Source organism: Hyla sarda, chromosome 2 (assembly GCF_029499605.1).
Source record: "Hyla sarda isolate aHylSar1 chromosome 2, aHylSar1.hap1, whole genome shotgun sequence".
NCBI classification, from domain to species: domain Eukaryota; kingdom Metazoa; phylum Chordata; class Amphibia; order Anura; family Hylidae; genus Hyla; species Hyla sarda.
Genome location: NC_079190.1, coordinates 406,925,747 through 406,949,700, shown reverse-complemented (window position 1 = coordinate 406,949,700; position 23,954 = coordinate 406,925,747). Strand labels below are relative to the sequence as shown.

The window sequence follows — 23,954 nt, the reverse complement described above, 5'->3', positions numbered from 1 at the left end:
ATAGTCTCTGCCATATCATGGTAAAATACTGTTGTGCCTGTTGCAGTTAATGTCACCTAAGATGGTGCCTCTTGTCATTACTCAAATTATATAAATTATAAATTACACAAAAAACAATACAATGGAAATAAAATTGAAGCAGAGATTCACTTAAAGGCGTACTCTGCTGCTCAGTTTTAAGAAAAAACTGTTCTGTACGCTGTAGCCGGTGCCAGGAGCTCGTGGCATCATAGCCCCGGCCCCTAATGGCGTCACACCCCGCCTCTCAATGCAAGTCTATGGCGTCACGCCCGCTCCCATAGACGTGCAATGAGGGGGCGGGATGTGATCTCATGAGGGGGCAGGGCTATGACGTCACGAGCTCCTGCCGCTGGCTCCAGCATTCGGAACAGTTTGTTCCAAACACTGAGCAGTAAAGTACCCCTTTAATTACATGGTGATGTGTATACTAACACCATACAAGCACTAATATAACCAATAATACCGCCATACAGTGGTCATCATAGGCTCTGCAGAATATTATCCCATCAAAAACTATGCAAGAGAATTCAGCACCATTCTGATTCAGTAACAGGCAGAAAAATTATTGAGGACCTGTCAATTCTCCTGACTTGACCTGATTTGAGACTTCCTATGAATTAACACATTTTAGAACATGTTTTTATTCAATTCTGCGTTGTACCATTACTCTTTTGTTCTTTGTGGCAGAGGGCTGCGGCCCTATATATTCTGACAGTGTCCAGTTATTGCTGACAGTATTAGACTACAGTATATAAGGATACATCCTATAGACAAGGGGAAGGGTAACATCCAGTTGTTACTTAGCTCTGGGCCAAACAGAGACTTTGGCTGGGTTCACACTGCTTCTATGTTGTTTGTCACACATAACCATTGGCATCCTGACGAAAATGGGACACAAATGTATTTTGTGGTGTACAGTAGCAGATGTCATTCATTTCAATGGCGTAAATGTTGTCACTAGGCCAGGGGCGGACTAACAACACTCAGGACCCCCGGACCAAAAAAAGGCAAGGGCCCCTGATAGTCTCTGCAGCTCGTCAATCTTCTGCCACGTCCCTATTCCACTCAAATCCCACACACAATAAACTAAAATGTATATATGTAAGAAACACTTTAACGTAGGTAAATTTCCATGACCAATAATACTGGCATACAAGGAGTAAATATATACCACAACACAATAACCGGATAATACCACCATATTGTACTGAATAAAACCACTATACACAGATCAGTATACTATACAGGATCTGTATAAAATATAAGTGATTATATGCAGGACCATATGGCGGTAGATATCAGCTGTACAGAGATCTGTATACAATATAAGTGATTATATACAGGACCATAGATAGGCAGTAGATATCAGCTGAACACAGGATGTATATACGATATAAGTGATTACAGTTACATTTTGGGACTCACAATTACGTCTTTTCTGATCAGCGGCATTCCTTTTTCCTTTTCTTCTCCGTCTGGATAAGACCGCCATGTGGATCTCTTAACATCTGCAGGACAAACATGTCAGACTTTACATTTTTCCAGTGCCCTCCCGTCCTCTACACAAATTCCATCTATTGGCCCACAAACTGTAATAATGCCCTCCTTGGTGTCCTGCACAGTAAAAGGGCAGGTAGGTAGGTAGCCAGGTAAATAGGTAACTAGGTAGGTAGATCATGAAGCCAGATATGTAGGTAGGTGACAAGCCAGGTAGGTAGGAGGCTAGCTAGGTAGTTAAGCAGCCATGTATGAAGACCAGGTATGTACATAGTTTTCCCCATAGGTATAGGCAGAGTTACCCCCCCCCCTCTTCCCCATTGGTATAGGCAGAGTTACCTCCCCCCTCTTCCCCATTGGTATAGGCAGAGTTACCCCTTCCCCATTGGTATAGGCAGAGTTACCCCCCCCCTTCTTTCCCATAGGTATAGGCAGAGTTACCCTCCCCTCTTCCCATAGGTATAGGCAGTTACCCCCCCCTTTCCCCATAGGTGTAGGCAGTTACCCCCCCCCCCCTTTTCCCAAAGGTATAGGCAGTTACCCCCCTTTTTCCATAGGTATAGGCAGAATTACCCCCCCCCCCCTTTCCCCATAGATCTAGGCAGAGTTACCCCCCCCCCCCCCCTCTTTCCCCATTGGTATATGCAGAGTTACCCCCCCCCCCTTTCCCCATAGGTATAGGCAGAGTTACCCCCCCCCACACACTTTCCCCATAGGTATAGGCAGAGTTACCCCCCCATAGGTCTAAGCAGAGTTACCCCCCCCGTTCCCCATTGGTATAGGCAGAGTTACCCCCCCCCTTTACCAATAGGTATAGGCAGAGTTAACCCCCCCTTTCCCCATAGGTATAGGCAGAGTTACGCCCTGTTTTCTCCCCTTTCCCCATAAGTATAGGCAGAGTTACCCCCCTTTCCCCATAGGTATAGGTAGAGTTACCCCCTCTTTTCCCCATTGATATAGGCAGAATAACCCCCCCCCCTCTTCCCCATAGGTATAAGCAAGGACACCCCCCCTCTTTCCCATAGGTATATGCAGAGTTACACCCCCCTTTCCCTTAGGTATATGTAGTTACACCCCCCCCTTTCCCATAGGTATATGCAGAGTTACACCCCCCTCTTTCCCATAGGTATTTGCAGAGTTACACCCCCCTTTCTCATAGGTATATGCAGAGTTACACCCCCCCCCTCTTTCCCATAGGTATATGCAGAGTTAAAAAATAAAAAATAAATTATGCTCACCTGATGTCCCACGCAACGATCTCCTCAGCAGCAGGGGTCCGCGTCTTCTCCTCTCCACAGTACAGGCGTCGATGAGTGACGTCATCGGCGCCTGTACTCCGTGCTGCGTGGGGGGCGGAGGTCACGTCTCCTCTGTGTAAGCTGCAGATGCAGCTCACACAGAGGGGACACCTTCTCCTATATGTGCGTGTATCGCACATACAGGAGAATGCAGCGCTGTCTGCTAGGGATCTGGGACGAGTGTCCCGAATCCTTAGTAGCGGCGGCAGGCCCTTTACCCGGGCGGGCCCTCGGACAACGTCAGTCCACCCCTGCATTAGGCTTTCCGCTGGTATCTGCTAATTTAACAGGACTCAAGAGAGCAGCAGACCACGCTGTGACGTCCTGTTAAAAAACTATACCAGCGGAATGGCACCCAGCACAGCCTTCCTTTAGCTAATGATTGATTTTATCAAGTGACAGCTACAACAGCTACACAAGATTGTTGTATACCAACTCACCACTGCAGACTCAGGACATCGGGGGAGATTTAACAAAACCTGTGTAGAGGAAAAATGGAAAAATAGTGCAGTTGCCCATAGCAACCAATCAGATTGTTTCATTCATTTTTAAAAAGGCCTTTGAAAAATAAAAGAAGCAATCTGATTTGTTGCTATGGGCAATCTATCTGCTGCTGTTTCTGAGCCAAGCCTGTTACCTAATTCTTCCTCGGTCTGATACTTCTTGTACCTTCTTGGTTCTTCAGTGCATGACCTAGACTGACAACCATGCCTCTGTCTGCTGTTCAAGCCTGTTTCACCTGGCTGCATCTGAGCTCCTCAGCTCTGCCATTCAACAGCTCCAGCTCAGCTATAATACCAAGTATACTCTGCTTAATCAGACTCTGTTGCTGTGCTAATACCATCTCAAGCGTGAGCTCGCCCCATCTGCCTGAATCCCCAGTGCTTGGCACCGGGGCGTTCTGGCCTGTCTGGTCAGATGCCACTTCACTGGGACCACTCTTGTGGTAGCGACCTGATGTCTTTCCAGCAGCTGGACTCCAGCTTCCACATCCTGGAGCGGGATAGAGGGTGAAAACAAGGGAAAAACTTAGACTCCACCCCCACATTTGGTCCAGAGCTAAACCGCTTAGTGCTACAGTGGGTCAACATCTGTTGGGGCATTACACAGTGTGACACTGAGGCAGGATTGAAGGTAAAGAAAGGGTGTTTTTCTAGTTCTGTGTCCTAGGTGAGTTAACAGAAAAACCTCACCTGTTGGCTAATTAAACAAAGCAGCAGAGACCAAGGTGATTTAGCTAAGTCAGGAATAGCAGAGGATGTTCTCACCATGGCAGAGTGACTGAGGGGAGAGGCACAAGTGAAGTGCTCTTTCTCTGGCCTAGGAGACAGATGAGCTGTTTGAGGAGAACACAGCAAGTCAGATTGCTCCTTTCTTTTTTCATAGGCCTTTTCAAAAATGAAAGAAGTGATCTGATTGGTTGCTATGGGCAACTCAGCAACTTTTCCTCTGGACAGGTTTTGATAAATCTCCCCCACTGTTTTTTTAATGGAATGCAGCTCCTTTGTGTTTTAATGGGTGGGGTGGCTGAAGTGTGGGAGGGAGGAAAGTGACCTCACAGTTACAAACAAGGAACTATGGGATTTGTAGTTTCAGAGAAGGAACTCCAACAGGAAATACCCAGTTCACAAAAAGATATCCACAGTGTTATGATAATCTCACAACATTTAGTCCCAAGACAAGCACAGATGTTTCCTAAGCATGCCCATTACTGTCTGGTAGGTAAATACTAAAATCACCTTACGGTGCATAACCACTTTAACCCCTTAACCCCTTAAGGACTCAGCCCATTTTGGCCTTAACCCCTTAAGGACCAAGGACGTACCGGTACGTCCTTGGTCCTGCTCTTCCGATATAACGCGGGGTTACACAGTAACCCCGCGTCATATCATGGCGGGCCCGGCGTCATAGTGAAGCCGGGACCCGCCTCTAATAGCGCGCAGCGCCGATCGCGGCGCCGCGCGCTATTAACCCTTTAGCCGCGCGCTCAAAGCTGAGCCGCGCGGCTAAAAGTGAAAGTGAAAGTTCCCGGCTAGCTCAGTCGAGCTGTTCGGGATAGCCGCGGCTAATCGCGGCATCCCGAACAGCTGACAGGACAGCGGGAGGGCCCCTTCCTGCCTCCTCGCTGTCCGATCGCCGAATGACTGCTCAGTGCCTGAGATCCAGGCATGAGCAGTCATCCGGCAGAATCGTTGATCACTGGTTTCTTATGAGAAACCAGTGATCAACATAGAAGATCAGTGTGTGCAGTGTTATAGGTCCGTATGGGACCTATAACACTGCAAAAAAAAAGTGAAAAAAAAGTGAATAAAGATCATTTAACTCCTCCCCTATTAAAAGTTTGAATCACCCCCCTTTTCCAATAAAAAAAAAAACACAGTGTAAATAAAAATAAAAATAAACATATGTGGTATCACCGCGTGCGGAAATGTCCGAATTATAAAAATATATCATTAATTAAACCGCTCGGTCAATGGCGTGCGCGCAAAAAAATTCCAAAGTCCAAAATAGTGCATTTTTGGTCACTTTTTATATCATTTAAAAATGAATAAAAAGTGATCAATAAGTCCTATCAATGCAAAAATGGTACCGTTAAAAACTTCAGATCATGGCGCAAAAAATGAGCCCTCATACCGCCCCATACACGGAAAAATAAAAAAGTTATAGGGGTCAGAAGATGACAATTTTAAACGTATTAATTTTCCTGCATGTAGTTATGATTTTTTCCAGAAGTCCGACAAAATCAAACCTATATAAGTAGGGTATCATTTTAATCGTATGGACCTACAGAATACATATCAGGTGTCATTTTTACCGAAAAATGTACTACGTAGAAACGGAAGCCCCCAAAAGTTACAAAACAGCGTTTTTTTTTCAATTTTGTCGCACAATGATTTTTTTTCCCGCTTCACCATAGATTTTTGGGCAAAATGACTGACGTCATTACAAAGTAGAATTGGTGGTGCAAAAAATAAGCCATTATATGGATTTTTAGGTGTAAATTTGAAAGAGTTATGATTTTTTAAAGGCAAGGAGCAAAAAACGAAAATGCAAAAACGGAAAAACCTCCGGTCCTTAAGGGGTTAAGGACTCAGACAATTAAATTTTTACGTTTTCATTTTTTTCCTCCTTGCCTTCTAAAAATCATAACTCTTTTATATTTTCATCCACAGACTAGTATGAGGGCTTGTTTTTTGTGCGACCAGTTGTCCTTTGTAATGACATCACTCATTATATCATAAAATGTATGGCACAACCAAAAAACACTATTTTTGTGGGGAAATTAAAACGAAAAACGCAATTTTGCTAATTTTGGAAGGTTTCGTTTTCACGCCGTACAATTTATGGTAAAAATGACGTGTGTTCTTTATTCTGAGGGTCAATACGATTAAAATGATACCCATTATTACATACTTTTATATTATTGTTGCGCTTAAAAAAAATCACAAACTTTTTAACCAAATTAGTACGTTTATAATCCCTTTATTTTGATGACCTCTAACTTTTTTATTTTTCCGTATAAGTGGCGGTATGGGGGCTCATTTTTTGCGCCATGATCTTTACTTTTTTTTGATACCACATTTGCATATAAAAAACTTTTAATACATTTTTTATAATTTCTTTTTTAATAAAATGTATTAAAAAAGTAGGAATTTTGGACTTTTTTTTTTTTTTTTTCGTTCACGCCGTTAACCGTACGGGATCATTAACATTTGATTTTAATAGTTCGGACATTTACGCACGCGGCGATACCAAATATGTCTATAAAAAAATTTTACGCTTTTTGGGGGTAAAATTGGAAAAAACGGACGTTTTACTTTTTTATTGGGGGAGGGGATTTTTCACTTTTTTTTTACTTTTACTTTTACATTTTTTTTAAATTTTTTTTACACTTGAATAGTCCCCATAGGGGACTATTCATAGCAATACCATGATTGCTAATACTGATCTGTTCTATGTATAGGACATAGAACAGATCAGTATTATCGGTCATCTCCTGCTCTGGTCTGCTCGATCACAGACCAGAGCAGGAGACACCGGGAGCCGCACGGAGGAAGGAGAGGGGACCTCCGTGCGGCGTTATGAATGATCGGATCCCCGCAGCAGCGCTGCGGGCGATCCGATCATTCATTCAAATCGCGCACTGTCGCAGATGCCGGGATCTGTATTGATCCCGGCACCTGAGGGGTTAATGGCGGATGCCCGCGAGATTGCCGGCGGGTCCCTGGCTGCGATCAGCAGCCGGGATCAGCCGCGCATGACATGGGCATCGCTCCGATGCCCGCGGTTATGCTTAGGACGTAAATGTACCACCGCACCAGGACGTACATTTACGTCCTGCGTCCTTAAGGGGTTAAGGACCACAGTTTTTTTTTTATATTTTTGCACTTTCGTTTTTTCCTCCTCACCTTCAAAAAATCATAACGCTTAAAATTTTCCACCTACAGACCCATATGAAAGCTTGTTTTTTGCACCACCAATTTTTTTTTGTACTGACATCAAAAATTTAACCCCAAAATCTACAGCAAAACCCGAAAAATAATATTTGAGGGGCTAAATTGAAAAAAAAATGGAATTTTTTAACTTTTGGTGGCTTCCAATTCCACGTAGAGCAGTTGTTTTTTTTGTAAAAATGACACCTTATCTTAATTCTGTAGGTCCATACAAATAAAATGATACCCAACTTATATAGGTTTGATTTTGTTTGTCACACTTTGCGCTCCGTCCGCAAGCACCGGCCGTGAGCGCATTGTCCATGTGTCCCCGACTGCTGGCAGGGCTGGGATTCGCATAGCAGGACACACCCGAATGCAAATCCCAGCCCATCACTAACCCAAGCTCCGCTGCCGCCTCCTCCTCTGTGTCTCAGCTCCGGCACGCGCGTCCCCGTCTCCTAGGGCACACGTGCGCCAAAGCTCTGAAATTTAAAGGTTTAGTATGTCCATAATTAGTTGTTACACCTGACACTACATTATAAAGTCCCTGCACCTCTCACACTTCCCTGATGGATCTTCAGTGCCCCTAGCCTGAGATTAAGCGTTCCATATTGCCTGTTTCCTTACCCGTGTATACAGACCTTCCCGCTACGTTATTTGACTTCGCACCTTTACCGCCTGCCTTGACCTACTGCTACGTTTGACTATGCTACTGCCTCATCCTTAGGTACTGCCGCAGCAAGCCCATCCTGCCTTGCGGCACGCTCTGGTGTAGACCAGTGGCACCTTAGACTCCGCTCCCCGATACGGTCTGTGTCATCAGCCACACAGGATAGAGGATCCACATCCTGCTCCATAACATTGTTTTACTTCTGTTAAACAATCATAACTTTATGCACAAAAATTTGTAGGTTAAAATTTACTTCTTCTGATCCCTATAACTTTTTTATTTTTCCGTGTATGGCGATGTGTGGGGCTCATATTTTGCGCCATGATCTGAAGTTTTTATCAGTACTATTTATGTTTTGATGGGACTTCAGGGATGATCAGTTTTATACATTTTTTTAGGGTATACAAAGTGACCAAAAATATGCAATTTTTGACTTTGGTATTTTTTTATGTATACGCCATTGACCACGCAGTTTAATTAACATTTATATTTATCTATTATGTTTATACATTTTTTATATGGAATTTGGGAAAAGGGAGGTGATTTAAACTTTTAACCCCTTCCCGCTATAGGTCGTATGCATACGTCCAAGCATCCGACACGTTCGCGCAATTGGACGTATGCATACGTCCTAGCGATCTCTGGCACTGCCGCGAGCAGCGCAGGAGATTGGCGACAGGACCCGGCTGTTAATCACAGCCGGAGTCCCGCCGCAGCTGCCGAAGCCGAGATTGCGCCGGTCCCGGCAGCATTAACCCCATAGATGCCGTGATCAATCCTGATAACGGCATCTATGGTGCTGACAGGGGGAGTGCTCTCTCCGATCACCAACGGTGGCACCGCGTTACGATCGCGGGTCGCCATTGGTTGCTATGGCAGCAGGAGGTCAGATCATGACTTCCTCTTTGCCTGCTACGGAAGCCTGTGAGATCCAGCCAGAGCCTGGATCGCACAGGCTGTAGTGTGTGCAGCTCAGCAGGTCATACTGTGCTGCAGTACAAATGTATTGCAGCATAGTATAACCTGTAAAAAGTGCAAAAAATAAAATAAAAACTTTTTCAATAAAAGTATGAAGTGTAAAAAAAAAAATGCCCCTTTCCCAATAAAAGCCCTGTATTATCACCAAAAAAGATCAAAAACACAAATCATATACATAATAGGTATTGCCACATCCATAATGACGTGTACTATAAAACTATAATGTAAATTAACTCGCACGGTGAACATTGTAAAAAAAAAAAACGCAAAATTCGCCAATTTTGGTACAAATAGTGGTATAAAAAAGATCAAAAGGTAGCACGTAGCACAAAGATTATACTAATAAAAAAATACAGCTCATCCCGCAAAAAATAAGCCCTTACTCAATGGTGTCGGACGAAAAATAAAAAAGTGACGACTGTTGGAAAATGAATGTCAGAAAAAGAATTTTGCTCAGAAAAGGAAAAAGAACATAGAAAGCTATATAAGATGGGTATCGCCATAATCGTAATGACCCACAGGATAAACATAACATAAATTTTACCGCACAGTGTACACCATAAAAAATAAATTAAAAAACGCCATAATTTTCCAGTTTTTCACAATACTTTGAAATTTTTCACAAAAAATGCTTCATGTGTCATCAAAAATGCACCACTTATATAAAGTACAATATGTCATGAAAAAAAACTATCTCAGAATCGCTCTGCTCAGAAAAAGCGTTCTAAAGTTATTACCATTTAAAGAGATACATGTCAAATTGAAAAAAAGAGCCTGGTCATTGAGGTAAAAAATGGGTCCGTCCTTAAGGGGTTAATAAGGAAAGGGTTAATGTGTTTTTTTTTTAAACTTTTAATTACTTCCCTAAGGCTAAGTTTCCACTTGGTTTTTTCTCTGGCAGTTTTCTCAAAAAGGTGGACACAGGGTTAAAGGGGTTGTCTAAGGGTGCGTTCACACAGGCGTATTTGTCAGCGGATCCGCAGCTGCAGATCCGCTGACAAAGGCCCCTAAAGTGCTGCCCTCTTTGTGCCTGCTAATAGCGGCAATCTGCCGCTACCAGCAGGCACACTGCGATGTGCGAGTTACCCTGCAGTGTACTCGCACACATCGCGGCCGCTCTCTGTGTAGCTCAGGGAGTCGGGGGAGCGGCCGCGATGTGCGGATACACTGCGACTCGCACATCGCAGTTTGTCTGCTGGTAGCGGCGGATTGCCGCTATTAGCAGGCACAAAGAGGGCAGCACTTTAGGGGCCTTTGTCAGCGGATCCGCAGTGTGAACGCACCCTCAAGCAGACAACTCTTTCTCATGCTAGAACCTCCAAATTACATCAGGGGTAGGGTAAGGTAGTCAACCTCAAGGTCCAAATGCGCATCTAAGACGGCACTGATCATGGCAGCATGCCTTGTTTTTTGGAATATCCCTTTATGATGGTGGTTATCGCAGTAGGCCACATCTGAACTAAACTATTAAGCCTTTATAGTTATGGCACCCATAAGAACCTCTAATAAAAGTAGGTTAAAGATTACATGCACAGTTTTTGTACATATGATATGCTCCTATGTAGCATCCAATATAAGGCACAAACAAATTATTCAAAGGGAAACTTAAAAAAAAAAAAAAAAAATGCCAAGTGGAAATGCAACCTTAGGGTCAATTCACACGTGCGTATTTCCTGCTGCAGATTTGCTTTAGCAGATTTTGCTGCCCATTGAAGTAAATAGGCAGCAAAATCTGCAGCAGCAAATTCACAGCAGATTTGCAGCAGAAAATACACACGTGTGAACTGACCCTCAGGCTAGGTTTCCATACAGGCTTTTTTCTACCTTTTTTTATTTATTTATGTATTTATTTTTAACTGCCAGTGCAGCTTTTAAGCCAGAAGTGGATCCAGTGGGAAGAAGGAGTATAAGTTCTTCCTTTATATTTCCCATTCCTCTTGAATACACTTCTGGCTTTGGCTCAAAAACTGCAGTGGCAGATTTCCAAAAAATGCCTGTGTGGAAACCTATCCTTATAGGGATAAAATGGGATAGCTAACTAGACAAATACTACCATGCCTGTGTGCCAGTGACTTTATATAAGACCAACCTACCGTGACTGGATATTACTGCTATATAGTGACGAATAGCGGCACCATACTAATAATACATACAATCACCATTATGTGACACAAAAAAGTGCTTAGTCGCACGTGTGACTTTTTGTGGGCCCAGAGTAAGTATAAAACGAGCTCTAAATACCTTGATAAATATCCCCCATGGCGCTCATACACCACCCAGGATATTTGTAAAACATCCTCATACTGCAACCTGCCAAAAAAAAATAAATAAATAAATAGATGAGGAACAGTCACAGACAGGATTCACAGTTACATCTCATGACTCACACATTCACTTTCCTTATTTTCTTTATCTGGTCCAGACGGCCATCATGACTGGTCCTAGCCACCATGCATCTCTGTACAGTGGTCCCTCAAGTTATAATATTAATTGGTTCCAGGACGACCATTGTATGTTGAAACCATTGTATGTTGAGACCATAACTCTATGAAAACCTGGTCATTGGTTCTGAAGCCACTAAAATGTCATCCAAAAATAGGAAAAAGTGAGGATTAAATAGAAATAAGTAGATAACTAATATAGATAAAGCAAATCCTTAGATATAAAAGTAAGAAAGATCTGCTGGAAGCTGTAAATTACTGTCTATGTCAGTGTTTCCCATCCTCCAGCTTTTGCAAAACTACAACTCCCAGCATGCCTGGACAGCCGAAGGCTGTCCAGGCATGCTGGGAGTTGTAGTTTTGCAACAGCTGGCAGCACCCTGGTTGGGAAAGACTGGTCTATATAGAGGACAGGAGCTTCTTCAGGGTCCTGTACAGTACACGCAAAATGTAGCCGCTAGAGATGAGCGAACTTACAGTAAATTCGATTCGCCACGAACTTCTCGGCTCGGCAGTTGACTTTTCCTGCATAAATTAGTTCAGCCTTCAGGTGCTCCCGTGGGCTGGAAAAGGTGGATACAGTCCTAGGAGACTCTTTCCTAGGAATGTATCCACCTTTTCCAGCCCACCGGAGCACCTGAAGGCTGAACTAATTTACGCAGGATAAGTCATCAACTGCCGAGCCGAGAAGTTCGTGACAAATCGAATTTACTGTAAGTTCGCTCATCTCTAGTAGCCGCCCTTACCTGTGTCCAAAGGAGCAACTAACCGATGTACAGAGTAATACAGAACATGTAATACCTACCTGTACTGTAGAGAGACGCTACCAGTCAGTGCCTGCACTTCAGTAGTACAGGTGTAAATGTCCATTCTAATTGGTCAGTTCTTCCAGCCAATGACACGTTTCACAGATCTGGACTGTCTGTACATTGTATGTTGAGTCTGGTTTCAAGTTACAATGGTCCAGAAAAGACCATTGTATGTTGAAACTATTGTATGTTGAGGCCATTGTAAGTTGAGGGATCACTGTACTATTGTCCATAGATTAACGGACATTCTACAAAAATAGGGGGGTGTACACTGCCGTCCATAGTGTCTTGCAGAGAAAATCACTGGAGGATTTATGAATCTTTTTCATTTGTTAGTGCATGTTTTTTGAGCAGTGTTGGTTTTGCATGTTTATTTTGGGTATTTTTGTACTTTGAAAATAAGTGATTTCTGACTACTTGTCTTTGTAGGCTACATGCAGTGGTCTTTAATTTATCATTTATTCATTTATCATTTTAAAAACACAAAATTACAACACAATGGTTGTAAAAAAAAACACAAACATAGACCACCCACAGTGGTGCTCCAGAAACCTGCTTTACAACGTGAGAAATGGTGTGGTGAAGTCATTTTGTTCGTTTAGGTGGCCTACACATTATTTATCACACATTGTGAGATGATAAATGATGCACAAGCGTACCAAAAAACCTACAACAACAGTGACTTGAAAAGTGACATACAAATCAACTTCAAAGATATTGTCCCCACTGTCTATAAACAAAAGAAAAATTCACCCTAAAGATTATATGGTGTATGCGCCAAAAGTGACTGTATAATCATACTATTCCCCTCTCTGTACTATTACCTTGTCAGTCACTTTACTGTTCTATTAATGCTCTGCTAATGAACTCACTGTACTACTGACTGGCATAGTAGTAATAGAAGTACAGTCAGGTGGCTGACACAGGCAAATTGGTGATGTCCCTGTTTATGGAGGCACTCTGGTAATGTCCATGTTTATAAGAGCTCTGTGGGGCTTTCACCGTATATATGGACACTCTGGTTATGGCCGTTCATGAGGGACTTGTGGGGATCGCCCTTTTTATAAGGGTCCTGTGGGGATTGCCCTTTTTATAAGGGTCCTGTGGGGATTGCCCTGTTTATAAGGGTCCTGTGGGGATCGCCCTTTTTATAAGTGTCCTGTGGGGATCGCCCTGTTTATAAGGGTCCTGTGGGGATTGCCCTGTTTATAAGGGTCCTGTGGTGATTGCCCTGTTTATAAGGGTCCTGTGGGGATTGCCCGGTTTATAAGGGTCCTGTGGGGATTGCCCTGTTTATAAGGGTCCTGTGGTGATTGCCCTGTTTATAAGGGTCCTGTGGGGATTGCCCGGTTTATAAGGGTCCTGTGGGGATTGCCCTGTTTATAAGGGTCCTGTGGTGATCGCCCTGTTTATAAGGGTCCTGTGGTGATTGCCCTGTTTATAAGGGTCCTGTGGTGATTGCCCTGTTTATAAGGGTCCTGTGGGGATTGCCCGGTTTATAAGGGTCCTGTGGTGATTGCCCTGTTTATAAGGGTCCTGTGGGGATTGCCCGGTTTATAAGGGTCCTGTGGTGATCGCCCTGTTTATAAGGGTCCTGTGGGGATCGCCTTTTTTATAAGTGTCCTGTGGGGATCGCCCTGTTTATAAGGGTCCTGTGGGGATTGCCCTGTTTATAAGGGTCCTGTGGGGATTGCCCTGTTTATAAGGGTCCTGTGGTGATTGCTGTCACGATGCCGGCTGGCAGGTAGTGGATCCTCTGTGCCAGAGAGGGATTGGCGTGGACCGTGCTAGTGGATCGGTTCTAAGTCACTACTGGTTTTCACCAGAGCCCGCCGCAAAGCGGGATGGTCTTGCTGCGGCGGTAGTGACCAGGTCGTATCCACTAGCAACGGCTCAACCTCTCTGACTGCTGAAGATAGGCGCGGTACAAGGGAGTAGACAGAAGCAAGGTCGGACGTAGCAGAAGGTCGGGGCAGGCAGCAAGGATCGTAGTCAGGGGCAACGGCAGGAGGTCTGGAACACAGGCTAGGAACACACAAGGAACGCTTTCACTGGCACAATGGCAACAAGATCCGGCAAGGGAGTGCAAGGGAAGTGAGGTATAAGTAGGGAGTGCACAGGTGGAAACTAATCAAGGTAATTGGGAAGATTGGCCCAGGCACCATCATTGGTGCACTGGCCCTTTAAATCGCAGAGACCCGGTGCGCGCGCGCCCTAGGGAGCGGGGCCGCGCGCGCCGGGACAGGACCGACGGAGAGCGAGTCAGGTACGGGAGCCGGGTGCGCATCGCGAGCGGGCGCAACCCGCATCGCGAATCGCATCCCGGCTGGAGGTAGTATCGCAGCGCACCCGGTCAGTGGATCTGACCGGGGCGCTGCGGGAGCGAGAGTGTAGTGAGCGCTCCGGGGAGGAGCGGGGACCCGGAGCGCTCGGCGTAACAGTACCCCCCCCCCCTTGGGTCTCCCCCTCTTCTTGGAGCCTGAGAACCTGAGGACCAGACTTTTATCCAGGATATTGTCCTCAGGTTCCCAGGATCTCTCTTCAGGACCACAGCCCTCCCAGTCAACCAAAAAGAAGGTTTTTCCTCTGACCTTTTTGGAGGCCAGTATCTCCTTTACAGGAAAGATGTCAGAAGAACCGGAGACAGGAGTGGGAGAGATAAGTTTAGGAGAGAAACGGTTGATGATGAGTGGTTTAAGAAGAGAAACGTGAAAGGCATTAGGAATACGAAGAGAAGGAGGGAGAAGAAGTTTATAAGAGACAGGATTGATCTGGCGCAAAATTTTGAAAGGACCAAGATAGCGTGGTCCCAATTTGTAGCTGGGAACACGGAAGCGGACATATTTAGCGGAGAGACATACCTTGTCTCCAGGAGAAAAAATGGGGGGAGCTCTTCTTTTCTTATCAACAAACTTCTTCATGCGTGATGAAGCCTGTAAGAGAGAATTTTGGGTCACTTTCCATATGGTGGAAAGATCACGAGAAATTTCATCCACAGCGGGCAGACCAGAGGGCAAGGGGGTAGGGAGGGGAGGAAGAGGGTGGCGGCCGTACACCACGAAAAATGGGGATTTGGAGGAAGATTCGGAGACTCTGAAGTTATACGAGAATTCGGCCCATGGTAGAAGATCTGCCCAATCATCCTGGCGGGAGGAAACAAAATGTCGTAAATAATCACCCAAGACCTGGTTAATTCTTTCTACTTGTCCATTGGATTGAGGATGATATGCAGAAGAAAAGTTTAATTTAATCTTGAGTTGTTTACAGAGAGCCCTCCAGAATTTAGACACGAATTGGACGCCTCTATCCGAGACGATCTGCGTGGGCAACCCGTGAAGACGAAAAATGTGTACAAAAAATTGTTTAGCCAACTGAGGCGCTGAAGGAAGACCAGGAAGAGGGATGAAATGTGCCATTTTGGAGAATCGATCAACGACCACCCAAACAACAGTGTTGCCACGGGATGGGGGTAAGTCTGTAATAAAATTCATACCAATCAGAGACCAAGGCTGTTCGGGGACAGGCAGGGGATGAAGAAAATCAGCGGGCTTCTGGCGAGGAGTCTTATCCCGGGCACAGACAGTGCAGGCTCGCACAAAGTCCACGACATCCGTCTCCAGAGTCGGCCACCAATAGAAGCGAGAGATGAGTTGCACAGATTTCTTGATGCCCGCATGACCTGCGAGATGGGAGGAGTGACCCCATTTGAGGATTCCGAGGCGTTGGCGTGGAGAGACGAAGGTCTTTCCTGGAGGAGTTTGCCTGATGGAGGCTGGAGAAGTGGAAATCAGGCAGTCAGGAGGAATGATGTGTTGCGGAGAGAGTTCAACTTCCGAGGCATCCGAGGAACGGGAAAGAGCATCGGCCCTAATGTTCTTATCGGCAGGCCGAAAGTGAATTTCAAAATTAAATCGGGCAAAGAACAGAGACCACCTGGCCTGGCGAGGATTCAGCCGTTGGGCAGACTGGAGATAGGAGAGGTTCTTGTGATCGGTGTAAATAATAACTGGAAATCTTGATCCCTCCAGCAGATGCCTCCATTCCTCAAGTGCTAATTTAATGGCTAGAAGCTCTCGATCCCCGATGGAGTAGTTCCTCTCCGCCGGAGAGAAGGTCCTAGAAAAAAAAACCACAAGTAACAGCATGCCCGGAAGAATTTTTTTGTAGAAGGACCGCTCCAGCTCCTACTGAGGAGGCATCAACCTCCAATAGGAAGGGTTTAGATGGGTCAGGTCTGGAGAGCACGGGAGCCGAAGAAAAGGCAGACTTGAGCCGTTTAAAGGCGTCTTCCGCTTGAGGAGGCCATGACTTGGGATTGGCATTTTTTTTGGTTAAAGCCACGATAGGAGCCACAACGGTAGAAAAATGTGGAATAAATTGCCTGTAATAATTGGCGAACCCCAAAAAACGTTGGATAGCACGGAGTCCGGAGGGGCGTGGCCAATCTAAGACGGCAGAGAGTTTGTCTGGATCCATTTGTAGTCCCTGGCCAGAGACCAAGTATCCTAGGAAAGGAAGAGATTGGCATTCAAACAGACATTTCTCTATCATGGCATAAAGTTGATTGTCACGAAGTCTCTGAAGAACCATACGGACATGCTGGCGGTGTTCTTCTAGATTGGCAGAAAAAATCAGGATATCGTCCAGATATACAACAACACAGGAGTATAAGAGATCACAAAAAATTTCATTAACAAAGTCTTGGAAGACGGCAGGGGCGTTGCACAGGCCAAAGGGCATGACCAGATACTCAAAGTGTCCATCTCTAGTGTTAAATGCCGTTTTCCATTCATCCCCCTCTCTGATGCGGATGAGATTATAAGCACCTCTTAAGTCCAGTTTGGTAAAGATGTGAGCACCTTGGAGGCGATCAAAGAGTTCAGAGATGAGAGGTAGGGGGTAGCGGTTCTTTACCGTGATTTTATTAAGACCGCGGTAGTCGATGCAAGGACGTAGAGAGCCATCTTTTTTGGACACAAAGAAAAATCCGGCTCCGGCAGGAGAGGAGGATTTACGGATAAAGCCCTTTTTTAAATTTTCCTGGATGTACTCAGACATAGCAAGAGTCTCTGGGGCGGACAGAGGATAAATTCTGCCCCGGGGTGGAGTAGTGCCCGGGAGGAGGTCAATAGGACAATCATAAGGCCTGTGAGGAGGTAGAGTCTCAGCTTGTTTTTTGCAAAAAACATCCGCAAAGTCCATATAGGCCTTAGGGAGACCGGTTACAGGGGGAACCACAGAGTCACGGCAAGGGGTACTGGGAACCGGTTTTAGGCAGTCCTTGAAACAAGAGGGCCCCCAACTCTTGATCTCCCCAGTGGACCAATCCAGGGTTGAGGAATGGAGTTGAAGCCAGGGTAGTCCAAGGAGAATTTCGGAAGTGCAATTGGGGAGGACCAAAAATTCAATTTTCTCGTGATGAGGTCCGATGCACATTAGAAGGGGCTCCGTGCGGAAACGTATAGTACAGTCCAATCTTTCATTGTTTACACAATTGATGTAGAGGGGTCTGGCGAGACTGGTCACCGGGATGTTGAACCTGTTGACGAGGGAGGCCAAAATAAAATTTCCTGCAGATCCGGAATCCAAGAAGGCCATAGTAGAGAAGGAGAAGGCAGAGGCAGATATCCGCACAGGCACAGTAAGACGTGGAGAAGCAGAGTTGACATCAAGGACTGTCTCACCTTTGTGCGGAGTCAGCGTACGTCTTTCCAGGCGGGGAGGACGGATAGGACAATCCTTCAGGAAGTGTTCGGTACTGGCACAGTACAGGCAGAGATTCTCCATGCGGCGTCGTGTCCTCTCTTGAGGTGTCAGGCGAGACCGGTCGACCTGCATAGCCTCCACGGCGGGAGGCACAGGAACAGATTGCAGGGGACCAGAGGAGAGAGGAGCCGGGGAGGAAAAACGCCTCGTGCGAACAAAGTCCATATCCTGGCGGAGCTCCTGACGCCTTTCGGAAAAACGCATGTCAATGCGAGTGGCTAGATGAATGAGTTCATGTAGGTTAGCAGGGATTTCTCGTGCGGCCAGAACATCTTTAATGTTGCTGGATAGGCCTTTTTTAAAGGTCGCGCAGAGGGCCTCATTATTCCAGGATAGTTCTGAAGCAAGAGTACGGAATTGTACGGCGTACTCGCCAACGGAAGAATTACCCTGGACCAGGTTCAACAGGGCAGTCTCAGCAGAAGAGGCTCGGGCAGGTTCCTCAAAGACACTTCGAATTTCCGAGAAGAAGGAGTGTATAGAGGCAGTGACGGGGTCATTGCGGTCCCAGAGCGGTGTGGCCCATGACAGAGCTTTTCCAGACAGAAGGCTGACTACGAAAGCCACCTTAGACCTTTCAGTAGGAAACTGGTCCGACATCATCTCCAAGTGCAGGGAACATTGGGAAAGAAAGCCACGGCAGAATTTAGAGTCCCCATCAAATTTATCCGGCAAGGATAGTCGTAGGCCAGAAGCGGCCACTCGCTGCGGAGGAGGTGCAGGAGCTGGCGGAGGAGATGATTGCTGAAGCTGTGGTAGCAGCTGCTGTAGCATCACGGTCAGTTGAGACAGCTGTTGGCCTTGTTGCGTTATCTGTTGTGACTGCTGGGCGACCACTGTGGTGAGGTCGGCGACAACTGGCAGAGGAACTTCAGCGGGATCCATGGCCGGATCTACTGTCACGATGCCGGCTGGCAGGTAGTGGATCCTCTGTGCCAGAGAGGGATTGGCGTGGACCGTGCTAGTGGATCGGTTCTAAGTCACTACTGGTTTTCACCAGAGCCCGCCGCAAAGCGGGATGGTCTTGCTGCGGCGGTAGTGACCAGGTCGTATCCACTAGCAACGGCTCAACCTCTCTGACTGCTGAAGATAGGCGCGGTACAAGGGAGTAGACAGAAGCAAGGTCAGACGTAGCAGAAGGTCGGGGCAGGCAGCAAGGATCGTAGTCAGGGGCAACGGCAGGAGGTCTGGAACACAGGCTAGGAACACACAAGGAACGCTTTCACTGGCACAATGGCAACAAGATCCGGCAAGGGAGTGCAAGGGAAGTGAGGTATAAGTAGGGAGTGCACAGGTGGAAACTAATCAAGGTAATTGGGAAGATTGGGCCAGGCACCATCATTGGTGCACTGGCCCTTTAAATCGCAGAGACCCGGCGCGCGCGCGCCCTAGGGAGCGGGGCCGCGCGCGCCGGGACAGGACCGACGGAGAGCGAGTCAGGTACGGGAGCCGGGGTGCGCATCGCGAGCGGGCGCAACCCGCATCGCGAATCGCATCCCGGCTGGAGGAAGTATCGCAGCGCACCCGGTCAGTGGATCTGACCGGGGCGCTGCGGGAGCGAGAGTGTAGTGAGCGCTCCGGGGAGGAGCGGGGACCCGGAGCGCTCGGCGTAACAATTGCCCTGTTTATAAGGGTCCTGTGGGGATTGCCCGGTTTATAAGGGTCCTGTGGGGATTGCCTGGTTTATAAGGGTCCTGTGGGGATTGCCCTGTTTATAAGGGTCCTGTGGGGATTGCAAAGGAATGAAGAGAGTCCAGCTCACCTCCCGTGTCGTGCTATGCACGGACCGGTGCCCGGCCAGGCGCCCCGGATACTAGAAATGAAGAAGGAGTCCAGCACTGCAGTGAAGGCAGCTTTATTGTGTGAGGAGCAAGCATTAAAAGCACACTAGTCAGACATGTTTCAAGCGCGAACGCTCTTCCTCGGTGACATCAGTGTGAGCACAGGTGAGCCATTATATACCCAATTCAAAGGGTGGGGCAAGGTGAAACAACGCCCATGTACCTGACATCACACTGATAGACAGGGATCGAGGTATACAGGTAAAATGCACATGCAGGATACAAAATACAAAAGAAGTATATATATAAAAGTGTATCAAAATACATAAATAAAATGTATAATACCACATACCAAAAAGGCTAAAAACTAACAAAGGGTAACAGGACTAACAGGACAAAATATGGGAAATTAATAATGAAACAACAGTTCCCGTCGGATATTTAACCCTGTGGGACTGCGTGTTCCTAAAGTGAACTGCCAGAAAGCTTCTCTGTCAGCTAATTTTTTCCTGATACATCCTCCTCTAATGTTAGATTTAACAAGTTCAATAGCATAGATGGTAAAGCCACTCGTATTACCATGATGCACAGTTTGGAAGTGGGCAGGAAACATCGAAAAAGATCCTCCACGCCTTCGCAGTCAGGCTCGGAGGAACTAGCGGTGATGAACCTGTCTAGCAGAGTTCTCTCCCCGAATCAAATCTCATTACTTGCCAGGGGGTTGAATTTTTCACCGGTCAATGGACTTAATGTGTTTGGCACCCTTTGTGAAATAAATCGTTTTGTACGCAACCTCACTGTCAGAAAACATTTTTTCAGTGAGGACTCTATTGACATAGTTGATTCTCATTCCCATATGCATGCTAATAATGAATTTCAGGGACAATCATTTCCTGACCAGATTACTTTGAGTCAACTCACTGAGCTGAATGCTCATAATGTTGAGGTTGTATCCAAAAATTTCATGCATGTCAACAAAAATCCCTCATTTTACCCCCTGTCCTCCCGCACTGACGGTATGGATCTGTTCCAGGCCGCGGTAGAGGAGGATCTCATCTCCCTTGGTAACACCGCTTCTGCCACTCCCCCCAGGTCAGACAACCTTACTCGTAAGGAGCGTACCGCTCTACAAGAATTAACCACTTATGATGATATTATCATCAGGATGTCTGACAAAGGGGGTTTGGTAACGGTTATGAATAAGGATATGTATGTTGAGGGAATCAATACCCTGTTGCGGGATCACACCACATACCAAAAACTTACTGCTGATCCCACCATGAAATTTCAACTTGAGCTATCCAAATTACTAGATGAAGGTGTTGCACTGGGGGTCATCACTGGGAGGGATAGAGATTATCTCTTTGTGAACGAACCAGTAATTCCGGTTATATATGCCCTGCCCAAAACCCATAAAGAGACGATCCCTCCACCCATGAGGCCCATTGTTTCCAGCAGTGGGTCCTTGTTGGAGCGACTGTCCAATTGGGTTGATTTACTACTGCAACCTCTGGTACAACGTGTTCCGGGATATCTCAGGGATTCTAGGGACGTTTTGAGGGCCATGGAAAATGTACAGTGGACATCAGGCGCATATTGGCTCTCCTGTGATGCAGTGTCTCTGTACACTAATATACCTTGGGTAGTTGCCATGACTGCTCTTGAATTCCACCTTAATATCCACAGCCAATATTCTTCAGATCTTAAAGAATTTATCAAAATGGTCATCTGGTTCCTCATGTCCCGCAACTATTTCATATTTGATAGAACATTCTACGTACAGACTAGTGGTGTTTCCATGGGAGCCAAACACTCACCATCCCTGGCCAATTTGACTATGTCCTTTTGGGAGTCTAATTACATCTTCACTACTGATAATCCATTTGCCAACAGCATACAGTGGTACGGTCGCTTCATTGACGACCTCCTCCTCATTTGGAAGGGGGACGCCGCGACCGTACCACTGTTTGCTGCATATCTGAATGATAATCCATATAATCTTAAATTTACATACCAGTTTGATTCACAGACCATGGCATTTTTGGATTTAACCTTCACCACCAACTCATCAAGTCAAATTTCTACCTCAACTCACCGCAAGCCCATCTCCGGTAACACTGTCCTCAGAGCTGACAGCAATCATCCATTACACACCACCAGATCCATACCAGTAGGGGAGTTCACTAGACTCAAGAGAAATTGCTCCGATATGACCACATACAAATCTCAGGCTGAGGATTTAAAGAATAGGTTGTCTAATAGGGGTTATTCCCATCATACCTTAAATAGGGCTGAAGGTATTGTAGCCAACAAGGATAGAAGTGCTCTTGTTAATCCACAACACGCACCAACAAAACAAAGTAAAAAACCCATTGTGGCACTCACTTATTCACCCTATTTCAATAACATCAAACAAATTATTAATAGACACCTTCACTTCCTCAGGAGGGATGAAACGCTATCATCCCTTCTGAGTGAGGGATGCCAAGTAGTGTCCAAAAGAGCCCCCACACTTGGTGATCAGCTATCGCCAAGTGTGGTGGTGAGTGAAAGATCCAGTCACTCACGCTGGTTAGCCCAAAAGGGTTTTTTCAAGTGCGGACAGAGAATATGCCGCACTTGTAATTATGCAAAACCCACAAAAACTTTCACCTCTGCCGACGGCACCAGGACTTTTTCCATAAAGCCATATATTAATTGTAATTATACCAATGTGGTGTACATCATAGAATGCTCACTCTGTCAACTTAAGTATGTGGGTTACACAACCAGAAAGTTAAAAACCAGAGCGTTAGAGCATTTGAATGACAGTACCACTTCATCGAGCAGACACAGATCAGCTGCATCTGCTCACTTCCAAACTGTGCATCATGGTAATACGAGTGGCTTTACCATCTATGCTATTGAACTTGTTAAATCTAACATTAGAGGAGGATGTATCAGAAAAATTAGCTGACAGAGAAGCTTTCTGGCAGTTCACTTTAGGAACACGCAGTCCCACAGGGTTAAATATCCGACGGGAACTGTTGTTTCATTATTAATTTCCCATATTTTGTCCTGTTAGTCCTGTTACCCTTTGTTAGTTTTTAGCCTTTTTGGTATGTGGTATTATACATTTTATTTATGTATTTTGATACACCTTTATATATATACTTCTTTTGTATTTTGTATCCTGCATGTGCATTTTACCTGTATACCTCGATCCCTGTCTATCAGTGTGATGTCAGGTACATGGGCGTTGTTTCACCTTGCCCCACCCTTTGAATTGGGTATATAATGGCTCACCTGTGCTCACACTGATGTCACCGAGGAAGAGCGTTCGCGCTTGAAACATGTCTGACTAGTGTGCTTTTAATGCTTGCTCCTCACACAATAAAGCTGCCTTCACTGCAGTGCTGGACTCCTTCTTCATTTCTAGTATCCTGTGGGGATTGCCCTGTTTATAAGGGTCCTGTGGTGATTGCCCGGTTTATAAGGGTCCTGTGGGGATTGCCCGGTTTATAAGGGTCCTGTGGGGATTGCCCTGTTTATAAGGGTCCTGTGGTGATCGCCCTGTTTATAAGGGTCCTGTGGTGATTGCCCTGTTTATAAGGGTCCTGTGGTGATTGCCCTGTTTATAAGGGTCCTGTGGAGATTGCCCGGTTTATAAGGGTCCTGTGGTGATTGCCCTGTTTATAAGGGTCCTGTGGGGATTGCCCGGTTTATAAGGGTCCTGTGGGGTTTGCCCGGTTTATAAGGGTCCTGTGGTGATCGCCCTGTTTATAAGGGTCCTGTGGGGATCGCCTTTTTTATAAGTGTCCTGTGGGGATCGCCCTGTTTATAAGGGTCCTGTGGGAATTGCCCTGTTTATAAGGGTCCTGTGGTGATTGCCATGTTTATAAGGGTCCTGTGGGGATTGCCCTGTTTATAAGGGTCCTGTGGGGATTGCCCTGTTTATAAGGGTCCTGTGGTGATCGCCCTGTTTATAAGGGTCCTGTGGTGATCGCCCTGTTTATAAGGGTCCTGTGGGGATTGCCATGTTTATAAGGGTCCTGTGGGGATTGCCCTGTTTATAAGGGTCCTGTGGGGATTGCCCTGTTTATAAGGGTCCTGTGGGGATTGCCCTGTTTATAAGGGTCCTGTGGTGATTGCCCTGTTTATAAGGGTCCTGTGGGGATTGCCCGGTTTATAAGGGTCCTGTGGGGATTGCCCGGTTTATAAGGGTCCTGTGGGGATTGCCCTGTTTATAAGGGTCCTGTGGGGATTGCCCTGTTTATA

At 46.0% G+C, this 23,954-nt stretch overlaps 1 protein-coding gene across 5 annotated transcripts in view; it reads right to left on the bottom strand.

The window, feature by feature from the left end:
• The window catches only part of LOC130356822 (acetylserotonin O-methyltransferase-like), a 77,644-nt gene that overhangs the window by 51,701 nt on the left and 1,989 nt on the right, over positions 1–23,954 (bottom strand). For 2 of the 5 annotated variants that reach the window (XM_056558806.1, XM_056558807.1), the window contains exons 2-3: positions 11,142–11,210; positions 1,447–1,529 (exon numbers count right to left, since the gene is read on the bottom strand). The exons of 1 other annotated variant lie outside the window; for it this stretch is intronic. In XM_056558806.1, the coding sequence (XP_056414781.1) occupies positions 1,447–1,529; positions 11,142–11,202 (144 nt within the window). In that variant the 5' untranslated portion in view covers positions 11,203–11,210. The remainder of the gene's footprint in view (positions 1–1,446; positions 1,530–11,141; positions 11,211–23,954) is intronic. 2 more of the 5 variants (XM_056558810.1, XM_056558809.1) reach the window with 1 other exon arrangement.